Here is a 22,891-nt window from a genome sequence, read left to right as displayed (position 1 = left end):
GCTGCCGCTATTCTGAGCCGATGCCGATTGTCATCTCTGTAATCGCAGGAGGAGGCGGCAAGTGGATCTCACTCCCGGGTTCCCGAGGATTTCTCCGTGCCGCTCGCGCATTGGCGTTCTCTCGCATACCGCAACATTGCACGAAAATTTCGACACTCCTTCCGCAAGTGCCCTGACCGTCTTTTGCCGTTGCCGTCGAGGAAAAATGCATCCGGCACGGTCCGTTCATCATCTCTTCAGGGGACACGAAAGGTCTTGGGAACCTAGGCCCGCTTATTTTGCCTCGTTGCGTGAATCATCCCCGTTATCACTTCGCTGTTCATCGCTTCTCTCGGTAATCATCTCTGTTGCTTCCTCCCGTATTTGTCCGAAAACCTGCCGAAATTTGTCCTGGAGCGTCGTAGTTCTGTACGTCCGAGGAAATCTTCGCCTTGGTTGATAGTTTCGACCGCGGTCCTCCTCTCGGCGACCCGTGTCGTTTGTTGTGGACAGCGTCTTCTCCATCTGCCCATTTATTTGCTATCTCCATTAACGCGGATATCGTCTTTGGATTGGTCCTTCCCAAGTCCTCGACAAAGTCTCCACGCCCGACTCCCGCAACAAACGCATCTATTGCTCTCTCGTCGATATATTTTCTGCCGAGTTTTTGATGATATTCCACCTCTGGATGTACTTCCTCATTGGCTCATCTGGCTTTTGTCGACACGCTCTCAACTCCTCTAACGACGCGGGTTTTTTGCACGTGGATCTGAAGTTCTTGACGAACACATCCTCGAAACTTTCCCAGCTGTCGATGGATCCTGGGGCGAGTTTCTTTATCCAAGATCGTGTGGCTCCACTCAAGTGCACCTGGATACTTTGCATGGCTGTTGCCCTAGTTCCTCCCGTGAGCTTCACCGTTTCCAGGATAGTCGACTAGCCAATCCTCCGGATCTTGGAGGCCGTCGAACTTCTTGAAGTTATCGGGTAACTTGAATCCCGAGGGGACTCGAGTTTTTCGGACTCTCCTCGTAAAGCATGGCAAGCCACACATATCTTCGTCGTTCAACTCCGGAGATTGCCGATGATCCCTTCGCTTCTGCCGCGCTCTCGTCGACTCTTGCTTGTGCGGCTGTGTCTCTTGCTCCACTTGGCCCTTCAGGTGCTGCCGCTGTTGCTGCTGCAGGTCGTGGACTATTTTGTCTTGCTGCTCCTTCGGGAGGCGTTGATACAAACGCTGTCCCCATAGCTCCAACTCCTGCTACCGCCATATTGTACAATGTTTCCCTTGGATCACCCGGAGGTGGTTTAGATGCAAGGATAAAAGCATGTGTCGCCATATACCCAGCCTCCGGTGTCTTAGGGATGATGTTTCCTCTTGTATCTATCGACATAAAGGACATGTCGAGGTTTTGGACCAAGTGCTCTCTTTCTCGCTTCGGGTATGTGTTGCAGCCTTGATCTTGCTCTGCTTTCGCGCCTCCCGATGGCTATCACCCGTGGTTCTAGATTGTCGACTTAGATCTGCCCTTCTCCCCGCTGGATGCAGAGGCTGCCTCCTTTCTCCCGTCCAACTCAGCCGTCTCTGTTTTTCCAATTCCCTGGCAGCTCGTGCGAGCCTATATTGATATGCTTGGCAGCTCTTCCGGTGTGGCCGTAGTAGCCATTGGTTCTGTGCCGTTCATAGCTCTCGTGGCTCTGTCCCACGCTGCTTGTGACAAGCTTGAACTCTATCTCGCGGCTCGGCCCGACGTATTTGTTGCCCAGGCCTTGTCGCAGATTGGAGGGATCAACGTATGGGTTTCCAGATCGTCGAAAGCCTCGAGATGTCTCCTCTTGATCTTCAATGGCGTAAATCTGATGATATTTTGTACTCAGATCTACGTTGGGTTTGGTGACATCATCGTTGAGATTGATGAAGACCTTGCCCACTGTGAGAGATTTGTCGATGAAGTCGCAACTGTCGACATCGCTTGAGCCATCGCTTATATATGAGTCCGCAGATGACTCAAACGACATGTCGTTGAAGATCTTGGCGAGTTTCTCTCTTGCTCTGGTGCTGACGTAGCATGTCGCCGAGGTTTCTTCTTCTCCTGACTCGGTTGACGATGCATAGTTTGAAAAATCGGAATCGACCGCCGACGATCCCGACGAAATCGGAATCTCGACACGATACGATCCTTCCTTCTCGACGCGAAAGTGGAACCTTCCAAACGTCATCTCCATGGGCTCCGCCAGATACGCATATGCATCCAAACGGGAGGGTGGGTGAGGAACAAAATCGACAAGCCCAGCAGCGATCTGTTTACCTCGATCCATTGTGTTGCTTGCGGTTGACGATGTCGAAGATCTTGAGCGTGCCATCGAGATCAGCTCCTTACGCCTCTAGTCCCCACAGACGGCGCCAATTGACAAGGTATCAACTTGTCAATGCCTATGGATTGTAGGCTAGGGTTTAGTTGGAAGTAGAGGGTAAGTAGATCTCGAAGGTTTCAGCCGAAAAGTACTCGACGATTATGAAAACTAGGGTTTGCAGACAATGATTCGATTGATTCTTCGTCCCTCGACTCCCCCTTTATATAGGAGGTGGAGCGAGGGATTCGTGCTATACAAGTTTACAGAGTCCGGGACGGTTTCTAACTCATCCCGCCAGATTACAAACAACACTTCCTATTACAACTCTATCTTTCCTTAGTAAATCTTGGGCTCCCGAATCTTCTTATTCTTCGGGTATTGGGCCTCCAGTAAACCCCGGGTACCATCTTCGGCAGGCCCATTTGGGATGCCTATGTCACCGGGGCATAGAAGTCAATCCGGTAAAGATCCGGGCGATAGAAAGAATGACTGTCCCTCGAGAGCTAAAAGATGTGCAAAAGTTTACCGGAAGCTTGGCATCGCTAAGCCGGTTCGTGAGCAGGTTGGGAGAAAAAGCTCTGCCACTCTATGCTCTCATGAAAAAATCTGACACGTTCGTCTGGACCCCTCAGGCAGATGCAGCGTTTAAGGAGCTAAAAACAATGCTAGCCACAGCACCTATACTGGCTTCACCTCTAGAAAGAGAACCCATGCTATTATACATAGCGGCAACAAACCGGGTTGTGAGTGTAGTGGTTGTGGTTGAAAGAGAAGAGGAAGGAAAAACCGTCCAGAGGCCGGTATACTACCTGAGCGAGGTGCTCTCCTTCTCAAAACAAAACTACCCTCACTTCCAAAAAATGACTTATGGCGTGTACATGGCCGCCACAAAACTCAAACATTACTTTGAGGAGCACCCCATGAAGGTGGTGAGTGAAGCACCAATCTCCGACATCATGTGCAACAAAGACGCCAGCGGCCGGATTGCAAAATGGGCAATCCAGATATCACCATACGTGCCGGTATATGAAAGAAGAGATGCCATAAAGTCACAGGCTTTGGCTGACTTCCTGGTTGATTGGGCGGAGATGCAGTACAAACCACCAGATCAAAGGATAGAATACTGGAAAATGCATTTTTATGGATCTAAGCTCAAAGAAGGTTTAGGTGCCGGTGTGGTACTCACCTCACCAAGAGAAGATCACCTCCGGTATGTTTTGCAAGTACATTTCAGGGCATCGAATAATGTTGCTGAATATGAAGCTTTGATCCATGGGCTTAAGGTCGCAAAAGAAATCGGTGCGCACCGGATCATTTGCTATGGAGATTCAGATCTTGTGGTACAGCAGTGTTCCGGGGATTGGGATGCAAAAGATGCCAACATGGCCTCGTACCGGTTTCACGTGCAAAAGATTGCCGGATTCTTCGAAGGCTGTGAGTTTCACCATGTGCCACGCGCAGAAAATGAAGCCGCGGATGCTTTGTCCAAGCTGGGCTCATCTAGGCAAGAAATTCCTCCCGGAATAGCTTTGGCTCACTTAAGAGTACCATCGATCAAACCAAGTCCAGAATCGGAATCAATTTTCGTACCGGAATCACATGTAGTACCCATGGATATTGATGAAGGAAACCCGGGGACTGTACCGGCAAACTCGGGGACTGCTCCGGCAAGCTCGGGGACTGTTGTACCCATATCGGAAGAAATGATGCTGGTAGATACAATGGAGATAGATGCACCGGTGTTTTTGGTTCGAGAGATACCGTCATGGGTTAAACCTATTAAGGAATTCCTGATCAACGGCACCTTGCCGGCTGACGAAAATGAGTCAAGGAGGATACAAAGAAGGTCCAAAGCTTACACATTCATCAATGGTGAGGTGTACAAGAGAAGCGTTACCGGTGTCCTTCAAAGATGTGTGGAACCGGAAGAAGGGAAAGAAATGCTTGAGGAAATTCACCAAGGAGAATGTGGGCATCATGCCTCGTCAAGGGCGCTAGTAGCAAAAGTATTCCGGCACGGGTTTTATTGGCCCACTGCTTTGGAGAACGCTGAGGATTTGGTAAGAAAATGCAACGGGTGCCAGAGGTACGCCAAGCAAAATCATACCCCAGCATCCGGTTTAAAGACAATACCGTTAACATGGCCGTTTGCCGTTTGGTGCCTTGACATGGTTGGCCCATTCAAAACTGCAAGAAGCAGCATGACTCACATCTTGGTTATGGTAGATAAATTCACCAAGTGGCTAGAAGTGAAACCTATCGCAAGATGTGATGGGCACACAGCGGTGAAATTCTTAAAAGATGTCATTTTGCGGTATGGATACCCCCACAGCATCATCACTGACAATGGAACCAACTTTGCTCAAGGTGAGTTCAAAAGGTTCTGTGAGGACAACAACATCCGGTTGGATTTATGCTCAGTGGCACACCCACAAGGCAATGGCCAAGTGGAAAGAATGAATGCTTTGGTACTTTCCGGTATCAAACCTAGACTCATTGATGCAGTGGAAAAGTCACCGGGATGTTGGCTCGACGAGCTACCATCGGTGCTGTGGAGTATAAGAACAACTCCAAACCGGTCTACCGGATACACTCCTTTCTTCATGGTTTATGGAGCAGAAGCGATCATACCGACTGACATCATTCATGATTCACCAAGGGTACAGCTCTATACTGAGCAAGAGGTCAAAGAGGCCAGAGAAGATGACGTGGACTTGCTAGAAGAAGCAAGAGAGCTGGCTTTGGCAAGAACAGCCATTTACCAGCAAAACCTAAGACGCTATCATAACCGGAAGGTTAACCCGAGAGTTTTCCGGGAAGGAGATCTTGTGCTTCGCCTAGTGCAGCGCACTGAAGGCCGGCATAAGATTTTGCCACCATGGGAAGGTCCCTTCATTGTAAGCAAGGTGCTTCACAATGATGCGTACTACTTGATCGATGCGCAGGAGTGGAAGAAAGGAAAGGCGGACAGGTCCGGAGAGGAGAGCAAGCGTCCATGGAACGTAGCTCTGTTGCGTCCTTTCTACTCTTGAAGTGGTGGTGTAAGAAATTCCTTTTTGTACCTTATATGCTATGAATAAAAGATGCCGGAACATTGAATGAATCTCGGGGACTACCCCAATAAGGTTGCATGTAACTTGTTTATTTTTTCAGTTTACCGGTTGCTTATTGAATGTTTTTTCTTTCCGGTTTAGTAGTGTGCTAAATCCTACCGGAGTCTTTGACTCTGCTGCTGTCCGCAAACCGGCTTCATGGCAAGCAAGATAAACCGGTAGGAGATAAGCACATGAACTGCGAAGAGGGAGAGCAGGAAAGAACAATCCGGAAAATTTAACTAACCCCGGTTTAACCGGTTTTTTGCAAAATTTCAAAGTTATTTCTAAGTTCAAGAAAATGCTTGTTTGGTGAAAGAACCTTGTGCTCATACGCCAAAGAACGCCCAGAGAAGGCAGGCAGAGCCAAGGCAAAAGAACCAAGTATGCATCAAATTGGATGCGGAAACAATTGGGAAATCTTTGCAGTGCAGGATAAAAGCAGAACCAAAAGCAAATATGCTAAAGCAAACTTCAGATAATTAGCTACCGGTATAACTTACCGGCATAAAATGTTGTAGGATAAGCAAAAGCGGACTTAAGGTTTTACATCATACACCCCGGCATACCGGGGTCAAATTTAACAAAGTCTGTTGTAAAGCAAACAGGAGCAGATAACTTGTTCAGGCCACGGGGGCGTCAGGTGGAGCGGCACCGGCCTCAGCGTCTTCAGGGGGAGCAGCGCCGGCCTCGGGAGCTTCCGGCGGCACGTCCTCAGCAGCCTCATCTTCATCTCCCTCGTCTTCTTCTTCCTCATCGCTGAGGTAGTCCTTGACACCAGGAGGGGGAGGGATGAAGGTGCGGACCTCGGCATACTCAGCTAGCCGGTAGGCCCGGTCCTGCCGCTTCGCGGTGAGCGCTGGATCCGTGTCCGTGGGAGCATCTTCGCGTACGCCTTGAAGGGCATCCAGATTCAGATCAGGGTACCAGGAGCATGCGGAGCGCAGCGCCGTGTCAGCTCCGGCACGAGCCGCGGAGCATTGCCACTCGCGAATCCGGTGCCCGGCATCCTTGAGCCGGTTGGCAGTAAGCGTGATGTTCTCCGGCAGCTCCTCCTCAGGCCACAGCACCTTGAAGATTTGGATGGCGGCGTCTGGTAGGTCGGCAAGGAGCCGGTCGACGGAGCGCATGTGTTGAACTCGCGCGGAGAGGGCGACAAGATAGTCGTACCCATCCCAGTGCGCGTCCAGATTGGGAAATTCCCGCGCCACCCGATCCTCCCTCACCTTCTTCACGGCGTAGACCTGGGATTCCGGGAAATGCTCTACAGGAAGAAGGAAAAAGCATAAACACAAGACACCGGCAAAAAGCATGTCGGAAGAACAAGGAACGAAGGTACATTTTCAGAAGGAGAAAGCTTATAAGCGAAAGAAGGGGCAAGGCAGGAACTTACGGAGAGCCAGCGCGTCAATCTTCATAACCAACCGATCGTATTCCCGGTGATCAGTGGTCATGGTATCAATGAGGCGCTCCGCTGCTTTCCGCGATTTCCTCTCCTCCTCCAGCTCTGCCGTCAGTACGGTGTTGGAGTTCGTGGAATCCTCCACGACCTCCGCCAACCTGGCCTCGGCTGCAACCCGGGCGTCCTTCAGAGCCTGATCGTGCTGGAGCGCAGCTTGCATAGCCTGTTCCTTCAGCTCCCTCAAGGCGGTCTTCTGGGCGTCCAGTGCCTCGTTGTGCTCCTTGAGAAGCTGCTCTTTCTCGCCTAAGTACCGGAAAGAAAGGTTTCAGCAAGCGACAATAGATGAAATGAAAAAAGGAACGGGTTGGCCGAAAAAGAAAGGATGGTACCTTGAAGCTTGGTAACCTAGGCCTTCAGGGCCTCAATGGTAGCTTCCGGAACAACTGTTAAACAAAAGGATGCGTAAATATCAAAGAAGGAAACATTCCGGTGAAAAGATGCCGGAGGGAAAAGAAACAAAACAAACCTTGGCAGTGGCTGTGGGCCTCGGCAAGGTCCCGATGCTCCCACAGAAGCTCCTCAAAGAGTTGCTTCCGGGCGTCAGCAGTGCTCTGTTCAAAGGAAGATGGTTGTGAGAAAGAAAGAAACAAGAGATCTTAACCCGAGACTCGGGGACTGGCTATGCCGGTTTCGCGCGTTTCTAGTTGAAGTTTCGTGCTAAGAGCTACGCTCTCAACACGAAACTCGGGGACTGGGAGGATAGACAAGATCCGGAAAGAAAAGAAACCGGCATCAACAAATATACAAGAGGTTTAGCAAAACTTACCACCACGTTGTTGGTAGCATCGTACCATGCACTGTCAAACTCTTTCACGGCGCGTTTAAGCCGCGTGAAGTGTTCTTCAGTGGACCGAGGCCCAGCAGGGTCTGGCGCCGGAAGGCGGTCCTTCCCCAGGCCGCGGGTAGAGGCAGAGATATCCGCCTCATTCCACTTCTGGGCGTAGGGGAGAAGGTGCCCCAGATCCTTGCCCGCGCGTTTCAGCTCAACGATCCGGCCTAGGAGGCCGGTAGGCTTGTCCTGAACAGCAGCAGCAGCAGGCCCGACGTGCAGCACCACGTCCCGCAAGCCGCCTGAGGCGTCGCCCTCCACAGCCTTGCCACGGGAAGCCCCGGGCTTGAGGAACTTGGTGATCTTGGGGGTCTCTGCCGGCGCCATTCGCTTGGCCACGGAAGGTCCTTGGCTTGGCGGCGGTGTCGGCGTGGCCCCAGGAGGAGGAGAAGATACCGGCGCGGAAGTATCCGGCGCGGTGGGGGAAGAGCTTGACTGCTTCTTCTTTTTCTTCGGGGGAGGAGGAACTAGAGGTTCCGCCTGCCCGGCATCTGTCTGGCCGGCGCCGATGTTGCTGGCGCCGGCGTCTTGGGTTTCTGGAGGGGAGGTGAAGTCCTCCTCCGCGCGGTGATCAGGAGGTGTTGGGGCCGCGCACCCCGAACTTGTAGTGCCTCCCGAAGGGGAGGCAGAGCTGTTGCCGGCACCAGATGGTACCGGACTTGAGTGAGGAGGAGGAGTTGAGGTCCTTGCGGAGCCGGCAGAGCCCTCCGGCTTGGAGCCAAGCTCAAGCGCAGGACTGAAAGAGAGAAAAAGAGAGCGGATTGGAAAAAAGCAACCGGAAAGGGACTTGGTGAAGATGGGGAAAACACAAAAAAGAAAAGAAGAACTTACCCGGAAGAAACCGGCATCCGTTTCTGCTTGTAGCGCTTGGTGCTGACCTGCTTCCCTCCAATGACTTCTGTCCGAGGGCGCTTGGCAGGGGGAGCATGGCTAGGGCCGGCGCCAGCAGCCGGAGGATCACTCTTCTGGCCTTCGGCCATGAGTTTGTCCAGAAACTCATCCCCAACCTCGGCCTGCAGGGGGGGCACATGCTCATGGACCTGTGGGTTGACGCTGGCTGAGGGAATGTCTACAGAATGGCAGTAACAAAAAGAATGTAAGAAAACGAATAGAAAAGCTACCTCAAGCAAGGTCAAGTCATCAGACGAACTAGCTGGCTCCGGCGGAGACTTGCCGAGGCGTGAAGCTGGAGTCCGGCCCATCCTCAGATCCAGCCAATGAATGACAGGATCCGGATCGTACTTGTCCAGAGGCCTCTTCCGGCAAGGGCCTCGCCGGTCTGAGTCAATCCGGGGGAAGCGGGCCTTAGCCTGAAAACAAAGGAAAAAACGAGGATTAGTTGCGAGAATAAAAGTTACCGGTATCACGACCCGAGCCGCACAATTTCTTACTTCTTGGGATGGAGGATTTCTGGAGCTGAGAGGGCAAAGGCCCCACTCCCAGTCATCCGGCATGTCCGTTTGGCAGATTTGGCTAGCCTTTAGGACTACATCTTCCTTGCTCAAGGGCAGGCCGGTGATCTTGGTGGGATCACCGGGGCCGTACATCTCACTAATCTTGTGAGCGCGCTGCTGAAGGGGAAGCACCCGGCGGCAGATGAAGGCACGGATGATATCGTCGGAGCAGATTTTGGTGTCCTTCATCAACTTCAACATGAAGCGTACCACCCGGTTTGTCTCGCTGTGATCCGTACCAGGGTTGTACTGCCAGTTGGTTTTGGCGGGCGGCGCCGGGTTGAACGCCGGCAAGTTGATGAGGTCGGTGGCGCTCTTGTTCTTCACATAGAAGAACGTAGTCTGCCACAAGCGGCAAGACTCGAGGCCGTTAAACTTAAAAAAGGGGCTCCCTTGGCGGGAGCCGATGATACAAGACCCGCATTGAACGGGGGGTTTGGGCTTGGGAATGTCCTTGCCCTGGACCGAGTTGATCCGAAGAGAGAAAAAGCGGGCAAACGTCTCGCGAGCGGGACGGATGCCAATGTAGCCCTCCATGAAGGCCACAAAACAAGAAAGATAAAAAACGGCATTGCCGGGAAGGTGGTGAGGTTGGAGTCGATAGAAGTCAAGGAATTGGCGAAAGAAATCAGAGGCAGGAAGGCCGAAGCCGCGCTCAAAATGAGCAAGGAAAACAACGACCTCACCGGGTTCGAGCACCGGTTCAATCTCGTCACCTGGAAGCCGGCAGATGACTCCTTCCGGAATCCTCCTAGACCGGTAGAGCCAGTCGATCTCAAACTGAGTCACGTCGGAACCCCTCCAGGCTCCGCGTGTCTTATCCTTTCCGGAGGCCCGGCTAGACGTGCCGGCCTCTTGGTCTCGGCTAGATGCCAGATCCATCCGGGCCAGATCTTCGGTTAGCCCGTCGGAGGTGCTACTGCCTTGGTTACTAGAGATAGCAGCGGGGAGAGACCCTTCACTGGACATATGGATCTAGGCGACACCGGGATCTACCAAAAACAGTTTTCCCCAAAGAGACCCTCGCGCGAAGATCTACGAGTAAGAGGAAAAGCAAAATAAAGAAGGGATAAATACTCTACCGCCCCCAAGATCTAAAATGCAAGAAGAAAAGGGGTAAAGGCGCATCGGGCCTAACCTGAGGCGGCGGAGTCACGGAGGAAGAGGTTCGCCGGAGAAACGGTGAGCCTGCGGCCGGCGACGAAGTCCGTCGACGGCGAGGTGAGGAAGAACTCGAGGAAGCACGAATGCAGCGGACGCGGTGAGGGCGCTGCAGAAGGTTCCCGCACAACGAAGTCCGGCGGAAGTACGGCGTGAGTTCGCCGGGCGACGGAGCTCGAGCGAGCGACGGCGGACGGAGAACGGCAAAGGCGCAGAGGCGAGGAGCACTGTGCGCGAGGAAGTGGAGAATGCGAGAAAAGGAAGAAGGAGCGGCGGTTGTCGTTATAAAGAAGAAGGGAGGTGGGCTGAAAACCGCTGGGCCGCGGCGGTTCGCCTCGCGGCCCGCGGCGGTTCGCATCATGGGCCGCCACGTGGCGGAGAGGTACACGCGAGATAATAGGAGGCCACACGGAGGCACACACGGGATCCAAAACGGCTAGTGGGATCCGCAGCGGTGCATTAAATGGGCGCGCGGGAGTCGAAGCGAAGTGACAACTGACACTGGCGCGTCAGTCACAGTGCGCATGTCTCTGTCGCACGCGGGGCCCAAGATATTCTCGACTTCGCCGAGGAGGCGTTAAATGACTAAGTTACCGGAAGAAAAGATACCGGAGGATGACTTGAAAAGAAAGATAATGAAAATCCGGGCAAAGATGCCGGATCCAAGCCCTAAGCCGGATGGATTAAACCGGTATCCAAAGACATGAGAACCTGGCATGGTCTGTTGGATAGAATCCGCCAGACTATACCAGCTTCGGGGACTAATGTTGGGGGGATGACCCCCGGTATGCCAAAGGCATGCCAAACCGGATGGTTTGAGCCATCAGGATACCGGTTAGATGTTCATGCCGGAGTCTAAGATAGGCGTTTGGCTGAACAGGCTAAGCCGGTATCCTCAGAGGAGGGATACCGGAACCGGATAGAAAAGGTACCGGACCACCGGAAGGAAGAGCTTGTCGGCAAGGCTGGTCAAAGATCCTCTCCAGAGCTAGCAGACAAAGATGAGCTAATCAAAGTAGCTTTAAACGAAGGGCTGACGATAAAGAAGAAGATGACGAAGAAAGAAGCCGGAGGACGTCATCTTCTCTGATTAAAGAAGACCCCGGTGTCATCTATGATTAAAGTAGCTTTGTAAAGTAGCTTTGTAAAGTAGTTTGTCTAGTCAAAGATGCCATTAGGGTTTCTTGCACTGTAAGCCACCCTCTCCCCTATATAAGGAGAGGGGGCAGCCCTCCTTCACGGGCGCGGAACATGAGTAGCACAAACCTGTAACTTGTGAGAATCAATGAACATGGTGATCTAGAGCGAGTTCTTCCTTGTGTCTTTCTTCTTCAACCTCTGGCCTTGGCCAAGTTCTTGAGGAAACCATCCGGAAGTTCATCCTACCTGATCACAAACCCTCCCCCGAATCCTCTAGCGTCAATTCGGCCCCAATCTAAGCCATCCTATGGCATCTGTCTGTTCACCACGACGACAAGTGAATTACATGTTTTATCCCTTAGTTGTACAATGGTGATCCCAATTACCACATTCGATGGAATTCTTCTGAATCACCTCATTCAATTAAACTTATTCCTAGTTTTCCTCATTTATGCATTTTCCACATTATAGCAGGCTAGACCCAATTAGCATGATGATAGAGGGCGCTGAATCGGCACATATACCGACGGCTTGTGATATTTACACATATAGACGATGCCCTTTTAAGGAACATCAAAATGGTGCCGCCATCCACACGAGATCATACGTTCGTGGCTTTGGATGTGTTTAGGACCTAATGCACCCATGCATGCACCAGAAGAGGTATAGCTTTATCTCACATTCAGCATATATGTATGTTTAAAGTAGTGTTTGGTGTCGTGGCTTTTGTTGCATATATGCATGTTCGTATTGCTCAGAAGATTTGACCACTATATCCTTAATTAGGGAATTTTGTTCGTAATTCAAATTGCCCGTATTGCAACAGTTTGTTGCATACCAACCCGAGATCATGCCTTGATAGTGCGCCGCCACAATTAATCTTTTTGACATGAATCCATGTATCCCATGTAAATGTGCTCTGATGGCCGCTAGAAGTTTGTAGGAGAAGTACATCTCAGAGTTGTTCACCAAGTGAACACTTCAGACCGCCCTGACGAGCAGGACCCACAATTGTTTTTAGAATGCTTAAAAGGGGTAAACATAGATACATAGTTTATTAAATGGTGCAACCTTGATGAAATTTTCATAAAATTAGGTAACTAATGTCACAAATGTATAAATAGTGGAAATCCCAAAGCATGTGATGACGGTTCGTCTCTCTCTCCCTCCCGAGGGCGATTCGCTACGGACCGAAATCCCCACCCAGGCCACCGATTCCACGACAAAAATCACAGCCAGATACCCAGATCAATCGAATCCCCACTCTCCCGAGCATGCACCTTCGGCGCCACCAAATTTCCTGCCCCCAGAATTAAGGGGCAGATTACAGGATATCGCCCTACGATCCCCAAATCCAGCCAAATCGCTAGCCCTGTCCCGTCGCAGATTCGAGGCGATGTTTGCTCCTCCCACCACAATCGCCGGTGATTCCACCATCCACCCCCGCCCTGACTCTGCCCCACCCACACCTGAATCCGCCACCTCTCGCGTAGGTGATATGGAGAATCCTCTAATACCTCATAGCCACAACCTGCCCAAGGCCGAATCCACCCCAGTTTTCTCATTTACCATCCACAACATCAGAGTTATTAAGGTCCAGGATGGTGCGCTATGGAAGGATGCATCCCAGGAGCTGATTGCTCCGAGAGAACATGGCGCTCCTCTGATCCAGCCAACGGCTAGAAGCGAGCTTGCTAGCACTCCTGGGCTAGGCAAGGCCGGGGATGGCGCCCAAGGTATTTGTGCCTGTGTTTATTCCAATTTAGAGCCCCTTCCCCCTGATCCCGGCGGCCGCACTATAAAGGTTAATAGCCATGGCGCTACCCTCCACCAAAACAATCCAATTCTCCCCACAAACCCCTGCGAAACCGTCCAAGGTATGGAGATTCCCAGAGAGAGCAGGAAGGAGCAGGGTGGACCTGCAGCGGCCGCACCTGCGGGTGCTGCTGCCGCCCAGAGCTCCGGCATGATCACCTTCTCGGGCAGCAGCAGGCCTGAGGCGGCAAGCACGTCATGGAGGCGGGCTGAGAAGCAGCCAGTGGTGGATGACCGCACTGAGGACGAGCGCGCCCCGATCGTCGTCGACCTGGGCAAAGCTCGGGGCCAGGCACGAGCTCGCCTCGTGGCGGTCGGCGTGTTCCTGTCCGTGATCTCCATCACCTCGAAGCAGCTGGTGAGTTACATGAAGAACGTCTGGATGCTCAGGGGCACCGTCGAGTCTCTGCAACTTGCAGACAGGCGGTTCGTGCTCGAATTCTCGGTGGAGGGAGACTTCGAGCACGTCACCCGGGGCGGCCCATGGCGGTACCAGGGAGGCGACGCTGTCCTCATCCGCGAGCTCAAGGAAGGAGAGGACCCGAACATGGTGCGCTTCGACTCGATGCCCATCTGGGTACAATTCACTCGCATTCCCTTCTACCTTCTCTCCAAACAGTTGGCCAGGGAACTGGGGAAGAAACTCGGCGAATGCATCTACATCGACAACGACGCCCGGGGTGATATCTGCGAGAAGATCATCCGCGTCCGCGTACGCCTACCCATCGCACGCGCCCTGCAGAGGTGGATCACGCTGCAGGACGAGTTCTCCAACGAGGAGGTGGTCGTGACCGTCCTCTACGAGCGCCTCCCCACCTTCTGCCTCTGCTGTGGAGTGATCGGCCACAAGGAGGCGGACTGCGACCTCCCTGAGATGCTGAGGAGGCGCAGGTACTCCTTGGCGCTGGGTGTCCCAGCTACACCAGTCAAGGACCCGAGGAAGTGGCACCTGCCTGCGACGGCTGGCGAGGCCGGCCGTGCCCTGCAGATGGACGCTCCGTGGCGCAATGTCGCGGCTCTCGGCGCGCGGCGAGACCCTGCGACAAGGGCGCTGGCCATCGTCGCCAACGTCGTCAAGGATGTGGAAAAGCTCTCCGTGCACGACAAGGTCGCGGGGCAAGTGATGGCGGAAGCCCGCCCTGCGACCATGACCGTGCATAATCCACCAACAACAATCATCTCCGCCACCCTCAAGAACGCCATCGACAACGCTCCGATCGACAACAAAAACATGCAGGGGGACGCCACAGACTCCAACAGCACCGCAGCGGACGCTGCCACCAAGAAGGGGTGGAAGAGGACAGCGAGGGAGGGCCTCGCGGCTCCAGAAGCAACAAGCCTGAAGAATAAAGATGGAGGAGGAACACTTCCCCCTACGATGGGGGGGCTGTTGTTGGGCAAGCGCCAGGGGCGTGATGACATGCAGCTAGACAGCAACCTCGCTGTCCTGACTGAAACAAAGAAGGCAAGGGCTGAGGACACTGACCGTGAGGCGAAGGACGGGACGGAAGACCCAACGAAAGGGGAGGAGAAGGAAGCGACCAGCCCAGGGGCTGCTGGTAACCTGACAGGCGCGACTGACGGCGCCTGTCAGGAGCAATGATACTCCTAGCTTGGAACTGCCGGGGACTTGGTCTGCCCCGGACAGTTCAGGAATTGGTGCAACTTGTCCGCACCTATAGGCCTAGGATCGTGTTCATCACTGAAACCAGACAAGGTGACAAGAAAATAAAAGAGCTAAGATGTAGACTAGGTCTGAAAAACTGCATTTCGCAGAAGTCTATTGGCAAGGGTGCCGGTATTGCTTTGTACTGGGATGAGCAGATTGAAATAAAAGTTTTGTCGGAGGGTCCGAGATACTTTGATGTCTTAGTGAATGACATCCCCAATGGCCGCAAATGGCGGGGAACCTTTGTCTATGGGGAGCCGAAGAGCTCCGAGAGGCATCACTTCTGGACAACCATTCGCAGAATCAAGCCTAAGGCAAATGAGCCGTGGCTGATGATGGGAGACTTCAACGAGACTAAATGGCAGCATGAGCACCTCTCAGAAACGAAGAGATCGGAAAAGAGAATGGCCGAATTCAGAAGCTTGTTAAATTTCTGTAACTTGCAAGACATCACCTATGTTGGCCCTCCATGGACTTTTGATAACAAGCGAAAGGGAGATCAGAATGTTAAGGCCAGGATCGATAGAGCTGTGGCGTCGCAAGATTGGTCTGTTCTGTACCCGCAAGCCAAGATCACACACATTTGTTCTACGAGGTCTGATCACTTGCCTCTTCTCCTGGACTGTGAGAACCTGGTGCCCCAGAACAGACCACCAGGTACGGTTAGATATGAACATATGTGGGAACGAGAGCCGACGCTCCCGACCGTCATTGAAGAAGCTTGGAACAACAGCCCTCCCTGCGCCTCACTCAATGAGCTGATGGAAAAAATCACAAACACTAGTGGGCACCTAAAGGAGTGGAGTACGGAGAACTTTGGGATGGTTACAAAACAGATCAAGAATAGAAGAGCCAAACTAAGCAAACTCTGGAAAAGGCCCAGAACAGCCGCGCGTGATGACTATGTCAGGAAGATCAGTCTTGAGCTAGATGAACTGCTACACAGGGAAGAAATGATGTGGAGGCAACGGTCTCGCGTGTCCTGGCTTAAAGAAGGAGACAGAAACACAAGCTATTTTCACCGAAAATCTAGTTGGCGGCAGTCCAAGAATACCATCAAACGAATAAGAGGCCTGAATGGGAATTGGACTGATGATCCGGAGGATATAAAAAAACTTGCCAATGATTTCTTCAAAGAACTGTACACCAACAACGCCTCCATCAATCCAAGTGACCTCCTCGACCTCGTGCACACTCCAATCGACTCAGAGATCAATGCAAACCTATGTAGGGACTTCTCGGATGAGGAGATTGGAGATGCTCTGTTCCAAATTGGGCCGCTAAAAGCCCCTGGGCCTGATGGTATGCCGGGCCGCTTTTTCCAGAGAAACTGGGCCACCATGAAAGATGATGTCACCAAGGCTGTCAAAGATTTCTTCAGAACTGGGGTCATCCCGGAAGGGCTCAACGATACAGTGATCGTCCTAATTCCGAAGGGACCAAGTCCAGAGACACTGGCGGAATACAGGCCTATCAGCCTTTGCAATGTCATCTACAAAATCATCTCCAAGTGCCTAGTTAACCGGCTCAGGCCCCTCCTCGATGAGCTCATCTCTGAAACCCAAAGCGCTTTCATCCCGGGAAGATTGATCACTGACAATGCCGTCATAGCCTTTGAAAGCTTCCATAAAATTCAGAGAAGCAAGAATCCCAGAGACAATCACTGTGCCTACAAGCTTGACTTGTCAAAAGCCTACGATCGTGTGGACTGGGGTTTCTTGGAGAAAACCCTGCTCAAGATGGGTTTCTGTAAAAAGTGGACCAACTGGGTGATGTCATGTGTCCGCTCTGCCCGTCTCTCTGTCAGGATAAATGGCCACACTCATGAACCTTTCTGCCCATCCCGAGGCCTTAGACAAGGTGACCCGCTGAGCCCATACTTGTTCCTTTTTGTGGGAGAAGCACTCTCTTGCATCCTAAATAAAGAGACTAGGGAGAGAAGAATCACCCCTCTCAAGGTTGCTCGTGGCGCCCCTGGTGTCTCAAGCCTCCTGTTCGCAGATGACAGCCTCCTCTTCTTCAAAGCTACCGTAGAGGAGGCTAGGGCAGTTGATAGCGCTCTGGAACTTTTCCAGAGATGCACGGGTCAACTTCTTAGCCCTAGCAAGTGTTCTGTGTTGTTCAGCTCTGCTTGTCCATCTGCCACTCAGCTTGAGATCAAATCCATCTTAGGAGTGTCTACCTCCACCTTCGAAGAGAAATACCTCGGCCTCCCTACTCCTGAAGGTAGAATGAAGGATGAATGCTTCCAACCCATCATGGCAAGGTTCTCAAAGAAGCTAAATAACTGGAACGAAAAGTTCATGTCCCATGCAGCCAAGGATACCCTGATTAAGGCGGTAGCACAATCCCTGCCGGCTTATGTCATGGGGGTATTCAAAATGTCGACAGGATTCTGTGAGAATTATGAAAAAATTATTAGAGACTTTTGGTGGGGAGACGAGGAAAATCAAAGAAAGGTCCACTGGTCTGCATGGGATAATCTTATCAAACCCAAGGCTAAGGGTGGACTCGGCTTCAGGGACATAAGCCTCTTCAATCAAGCCCTGCTCGCTAGAATGGCCTGGCGCCTTATCCAACGACCAAACAGCCTCTGTGCCAGGGTTCTAAAAGCCAGATACTATCCCCACGGCAATATCCTTGACACTGTATTCGCCTCGGATCCCTCGCCAGCCTGGAAGGGTGTTGAGCACGGTCTTGAACTGCTAAAGAAAGGAATTATATCTCGGATCGGCGATGGAAGAAACACACAAATTTTGCGCGATCAATGGATCCCAAGGGACGCAGGGCTGAAAATTACTGCTCTAAAGAAAAACTCTCGCAAGCGTTGGGTCAACCAGCTCATCTCTCCAACAACAAACAGTTGGAATACTGACCTGCTCCGTGAGCTCTTCTACGAACATGACGTGCAAGCCATCACCGAGATCGAAATCCCATCTACAGGGCAGGGTGATCGCATTGCTTGGCACTTTGAAAGGAATGGTGTGTTCACTGTAAAAAGCGCCTATCGGCTCGGCCTGGATCTGAAACACCGAAACCGTGACATAAGCAGCTGTAGCATGGCGCCGAATGGCGACAGATCGGTATGGAACTCCATCTGGAAATCAAAAGTGCAACCAAAAATCCAGGTCTTTGGCTGGAGAGTTGCCACGGACACACTCGCGACTATGAAGAACAAGTGGAGAAGAACACTTGAGCTCAACGACCGATGCCATATCTGCGGCAATGACACCGAAGACGCTCACCATGCCAGCATCCGCTGCACGAAGGCCTCGAGCGCTGCGCCATGCGATGCGAAAGATTTGGACTCTTCCTGATGAATACTTGTTCAGATACACGGGAAAAGATTGGCTCCAGCTCTTGCTCAGCCAGGTGAATGAGGTCACCAAATCCAGAATCCTAATGTTGCTTTGGCGCTCATGGCATCTCAGAAATGATGTTATTCATCACCAAGGCAGAGAGACCATTGAGCAATCTGTAGCTTTCTTGGAGTCATATGCCCATGCGGACTCCCAGCAAGCCCCAGTACCTGGTGACCCAAAAGGGAAGAGGCCTATGTTTGTCACTACCACACCAGCAGAACGCGGCCAGAGCAGCTCTACTGTGAATGTGTGGTCGGCTCCGCCGGATGGGTGGATTAAGATCAACTCGGATGCTTCGTTCAGCTCAGTAGGCAAACCTGGAGGGGCGGGTGCTGTGGTCAGAGACAGCCAGGGCAAGGTGATCCTCGCGGCGTGCTCGCCCATCACACACTGCTTTAGTGCCGAGGAAGCCGAGGCAAAAGCTGCCCTGATGGCTATAAAACTCATTCAGGACAGGGGATACGAGAAGATTATTTTGGAGATGGACTGTGCGGTTGCGGTTGGAGCTCTTCGTTCTGCAGAGTTGGACAGGTCAAGACTTTGGTCCACTTACGATGAAACAAAGAGTTGCCTGAAGAAGTATGGTGCTTACCGTATCTTACATGTCAAAAGGGAGAGCAACAAGGCTGCTGATGCTTTAGCTAGCATTGCCAGCACGGCCGGAAGCTGTATCTGGACAGATTTCTTACCTGACCGTGTAAACCTTCTTGTAACACATGACGCTGCTGCGTGTCTTTTGACTTAATACATGGCTCTCTTCTCAAAAAAAAAAAAATGTATAAATAGTGGATAAAAAAGGAATTCACAATTTTCGAATACCGTTGCGTTTGTACTAAAAAAGGTGTATATATGAAGAAAAAAAACTGCACATAGGAAGCCTTTATATACCCATAGTAACAATCAAATAATGAATCAATCAGTGTTATCAGGGGATCGCACGATCCACGTAGACAGCAAACTATATCATGCAAAGCCTGTATCCGACCGATCGAATCGTCGACAGGACAACAGCGGAACATCCTCCCCTCGCGTCCAAACATATACAATCAGGCTTACACTGGTGTCGCGTTTCCCGTGCGTATATCGACTAGTAGGGCTTCATGCCGACGTAGTTGCCTGGCGGGTTGTACTTGCACACCGCGATCGTGCCTTTCCCGCCGGCGCACGGCGCCATGGCGCACCCGACCTTGGTGGTGCCGCGCCACACGACCTGCGTGTAGTGCCCGCACGCGCCCCGGGCGCCGCTGCAGGTGTTGGAGCCGTAGGTGTACATGGCCCGCTCCTTCGCCACCCACGCCGCCACCACCGTCTCCGGCGCCCATCGGCCGCTCCCGCTGCCGTAGAAGAGGTTCTCCCCGAACGTGCCGTGCGAGTGGACGAGGGCGCAGCCGGTGCGCGCACGCAGCAGCGCGTACGCGCGCGCGTTTAGCTCCAGCGCCGCGCTCCACGCCAGCGGCGGCACGCCGACGGCGCTGCGGGCCGCGTTGTGTGGGGCCAGGTAGCGGGACGCCTCGGCCTGGCTGCTCTTCCGGTAGCCCCGGGCGTCGGCTCCGTCGGTAAAGAGGAGGACGGCGACGGCGGCGACGAGGAGGGTGGCGACCCCGACGGGGACGCGGCGTGGACGCGGCATTTCGGTGGCGAGCTTTCTTTTGGTTTTGTGATGATGACCAGGTGCAGTTGACCTGCGTACGTGTTGTTCGTGTGATGTATGTACTGATGTATATCGTGGTATATATATAGTATAGGAGCTTGGCGTCGGAGAATTTCTATGCTGGGCAGCTGTTGCAGCACAGGGCAGGGGTGGTGCCCATGTTGGAACTTGGAAGCCATGGAATCGAGGAAGATAAGGTCCACGCCAGCTTGCTTAGCTAGCTAGCAATACGCGTTAATCAATCTGCTCCTATATGTTTGTTGCGTGATCTGGGGTGCAAGAATAGACATTATATGGGGATGTAAGGATCCAGTGATCCTCTGTCTGCCAATCCATGGCGAGAACGAACGAACTGATGGGAGAACAAAATATATTGTTCGTGGAGGTGGGTCACTCACGGCGCATTTTGATTTATTCTGCGACAGCCCGCCAGGCGAGGGAGCTCCTCGCCACCGACCTGGTCGGTGGGTGGAAGGCACCGCACAACCCCCCCCCCCCCCCCCCCCCACCCCATGATCCAGTAATTTAGTGGGCCGCGGCCCATTGCATCAGGTGAGTTTTTTTTTCCTTTTTCTTCCTTCTTTTCTGTTTATATTTTCGTTTTTAAAATCTAACACTTTTAAAAACTTTTTTCGAGAAAAGTTTTTCATAAAATTTGAACAGTTTTCTGAAACCAAAACAGTTTTTAAATTTGAACATTTTTTGGATTTGAATATTTTTCAAAATTCGAAATTTGAACAATTTTTTAACTCGAATAATTTTCAAAATTGAACGTTTTTTGAATATGAACAAATTTCGAATTTGAACGATTTTTCGATTTGAACGATTTTCATATTTGAATAATTTTCAAATTTTCAAATTTGAACGGTTTTCGAATTTGAACGATTTTCAAATTTGAACATTTTTGAATTTAAACATTTTCTCAATTTGAACAATTTTTAAAAATCAAAATTTTCAAATCTAAAAATATATAAACAAAACCGAAAATAGAAAAAAGAAAAGAAAACAGAAAAAAAAAACCAGAAAAGATAAAAAGAAAAAAGAAAAAACGAGGCTAAACAACCACAAATGGGCCTGGCCCATACCCGACCGGGGGGTGTGCGGTGGCCGGTAGCCACCGACCTGGTGGGTGTATAGGTTTTGCCCCAGGCGATCCTTTTTTGCTTTTCTGTTCATGGGCCTCCTATGTGCACGCCCCAGCGTCTGGGCTGAGAAACATGAGAAGAAAAGAAAGAACGAGCGTAACCAGTCCAGGATACCCAACAGCCCATTAAAGCCCCGTTGCTCCGTTTACTTCTCTGGCAACGCTACCTTTGACAAAGGGGTGACGTGGCTTCATGAGATGCTAGGAAAATAAGGTAGTGGGGGCTTCCTATTTAGAGATAAAAGATTGGAACAACCCACTAAAAGTAATTCTCTCAACATGCAAGCTATCCACCTCATCAAACTTCTCCAACCAACCAATCATAACATGCCATGTCATGCCACTAACTTATTTTGCAACAAATGAACTATGCCATGTCGTCCTTTTTAATTGACCTTACAGCCTATGTGTTACTAATCACTATAAATAGCATTGCGTTAACAATATATTAATTAATCCCAAACACAACACTCACACTTCATGCGGTTAATCCCAAACACAACACTTCATTGCGTTAACTATGCCATGTCATCCTTTTTAATGGAGAAGAGGCAATTGAAAGCTGCTGCATGTGGTGGCTGCTTCAGACGCATGGGTTTCCAGTTGCAGATCGTCGGCATTTCTTTTTTGCTTCTGGCTGGTGCTTTCTAGGTAGCTCTTCCCTCAAGTCAAACTGGGATTTACTATTTTGAAGTTTTTATTTACTATTTTACCATTGTGGTATCTATAATATCTAAATTGGCACAACCCACTAAAGGTATTTCTTTGCAAGCATGCCACATCACCTCCATAAGTTTTACTTTAATTGTCTGTTTATTTTTTTAGCAGCAAATCATCACTCTTTTTTACAGATTATTTTTTTAAAGATCCACCAGAGGCTGCGCTCCTTCCTCTTCTTCAGAGTCTTCTCATCTTACTGTCAAATCTCTTCCTCTCCTCCACTATCTACCCACGACAAATGCAAAAGTAACACATTGATTCTCTATTCATCTTCTTCATCAAATGAATGCAAGGGTAACTAATGGATCTGCTATGCGTTTTAAGTACCGGAGCTGCTCCGTTCCTGTCATCTCCACCTTTTTCCTCATGTTTAGCTTGATACCGATGGATGAAATTGAAGCCGACACCCTTGAATCCTGTCGCTTGCTGGTGTCGCGCTCCCATGGCTTTACTACCAACGTGTTGGACCAGATGCGTCACCAGGCCTTGAAACTTATCTCCAGCCTATATTTGGATTTCAGTCTTAGCCCAACAACATCCAGGTACAGATGTAGGTAGTATTAGTTTGCCTCCATTGGAACTTTTGCAGGCTGTAAAATTGCATGATTCAGTTATTCAAAGAAGCTGTTTTATTTTCCTACTGTTGTTCAAAGATTCAGATGTGGATAGCTGGTTTCATATGCGTCAGTGAGGTTTTTGTTCCTCTTAACATTCAGTTGGTTTTCCAAGATGACCCGTTGATTTTATCTGGTAGGAAAGGAGATGGAAGACGCCGAACATGCAAAGCAGAAAGTCCAATCGAAGAATATGGAAGATCTGTCCAATTAGCGTTCATAAGCAGAACGAAACAATTAAACTGTTCTTTCCTTGCCTTGGTTAGCGCGTCATGGTACATTCTCCTTTTTTTTTTTACTCAGTTGCCTGCCTATTCAGCAACCCCTATTATATGAGACCATGTTACATCTCAGAATTCTCGATTATGCCAACTAATATAAAAGGTGAGTTCTTCATGGAATACTCTCATGTTCTTTCTGTTTCACGGAATGTTTACCTAATAA

General features: G+C 51.0%; 1 protein-coding gene across 1 annotated transcript; it reads right to left on the bottom strand.

The window, feature by feature from the left end:
* Positions 1-19,223: 19,223 nt before the first annotated feature.
* On the bottom strand, positions 19,224-20,057 carry LOC127309232 (pathogenesis-related protein 1-like). Its single transcript, XM_051340155.2, has one exon. The coding sequence runs from the start codon at positions 19,946-19,948 to the stop codon at positions 19,406-19,408; it is 543 nt and encodes a 180-aa protein (XP_051196115.1). The 5' UTR covers positions 19,949-20,057; the 3' UTR covers positions 19,224-19,405.
* Positions 20,058-22,891: the final 2,834 nt, after the last annotated feature.

This window comes from Lolium perenne, chromosome 6, assembly GCF_019359855.2.
Source record: "Lolium perenne isolate Kyuss_39 chromosome 6, Kyuss_2.0, whole genome shotgun sequence".
NCBI classification, from domain to species: Eukaryota; Viridiplantae; Streptophyta; class Magnoliopsida; order Poales; family Poaceae; genus Lolium; species Lolium perenne.
This window is presented reverse-complemented; position numbering and strand designations above follow the sequence as displayed.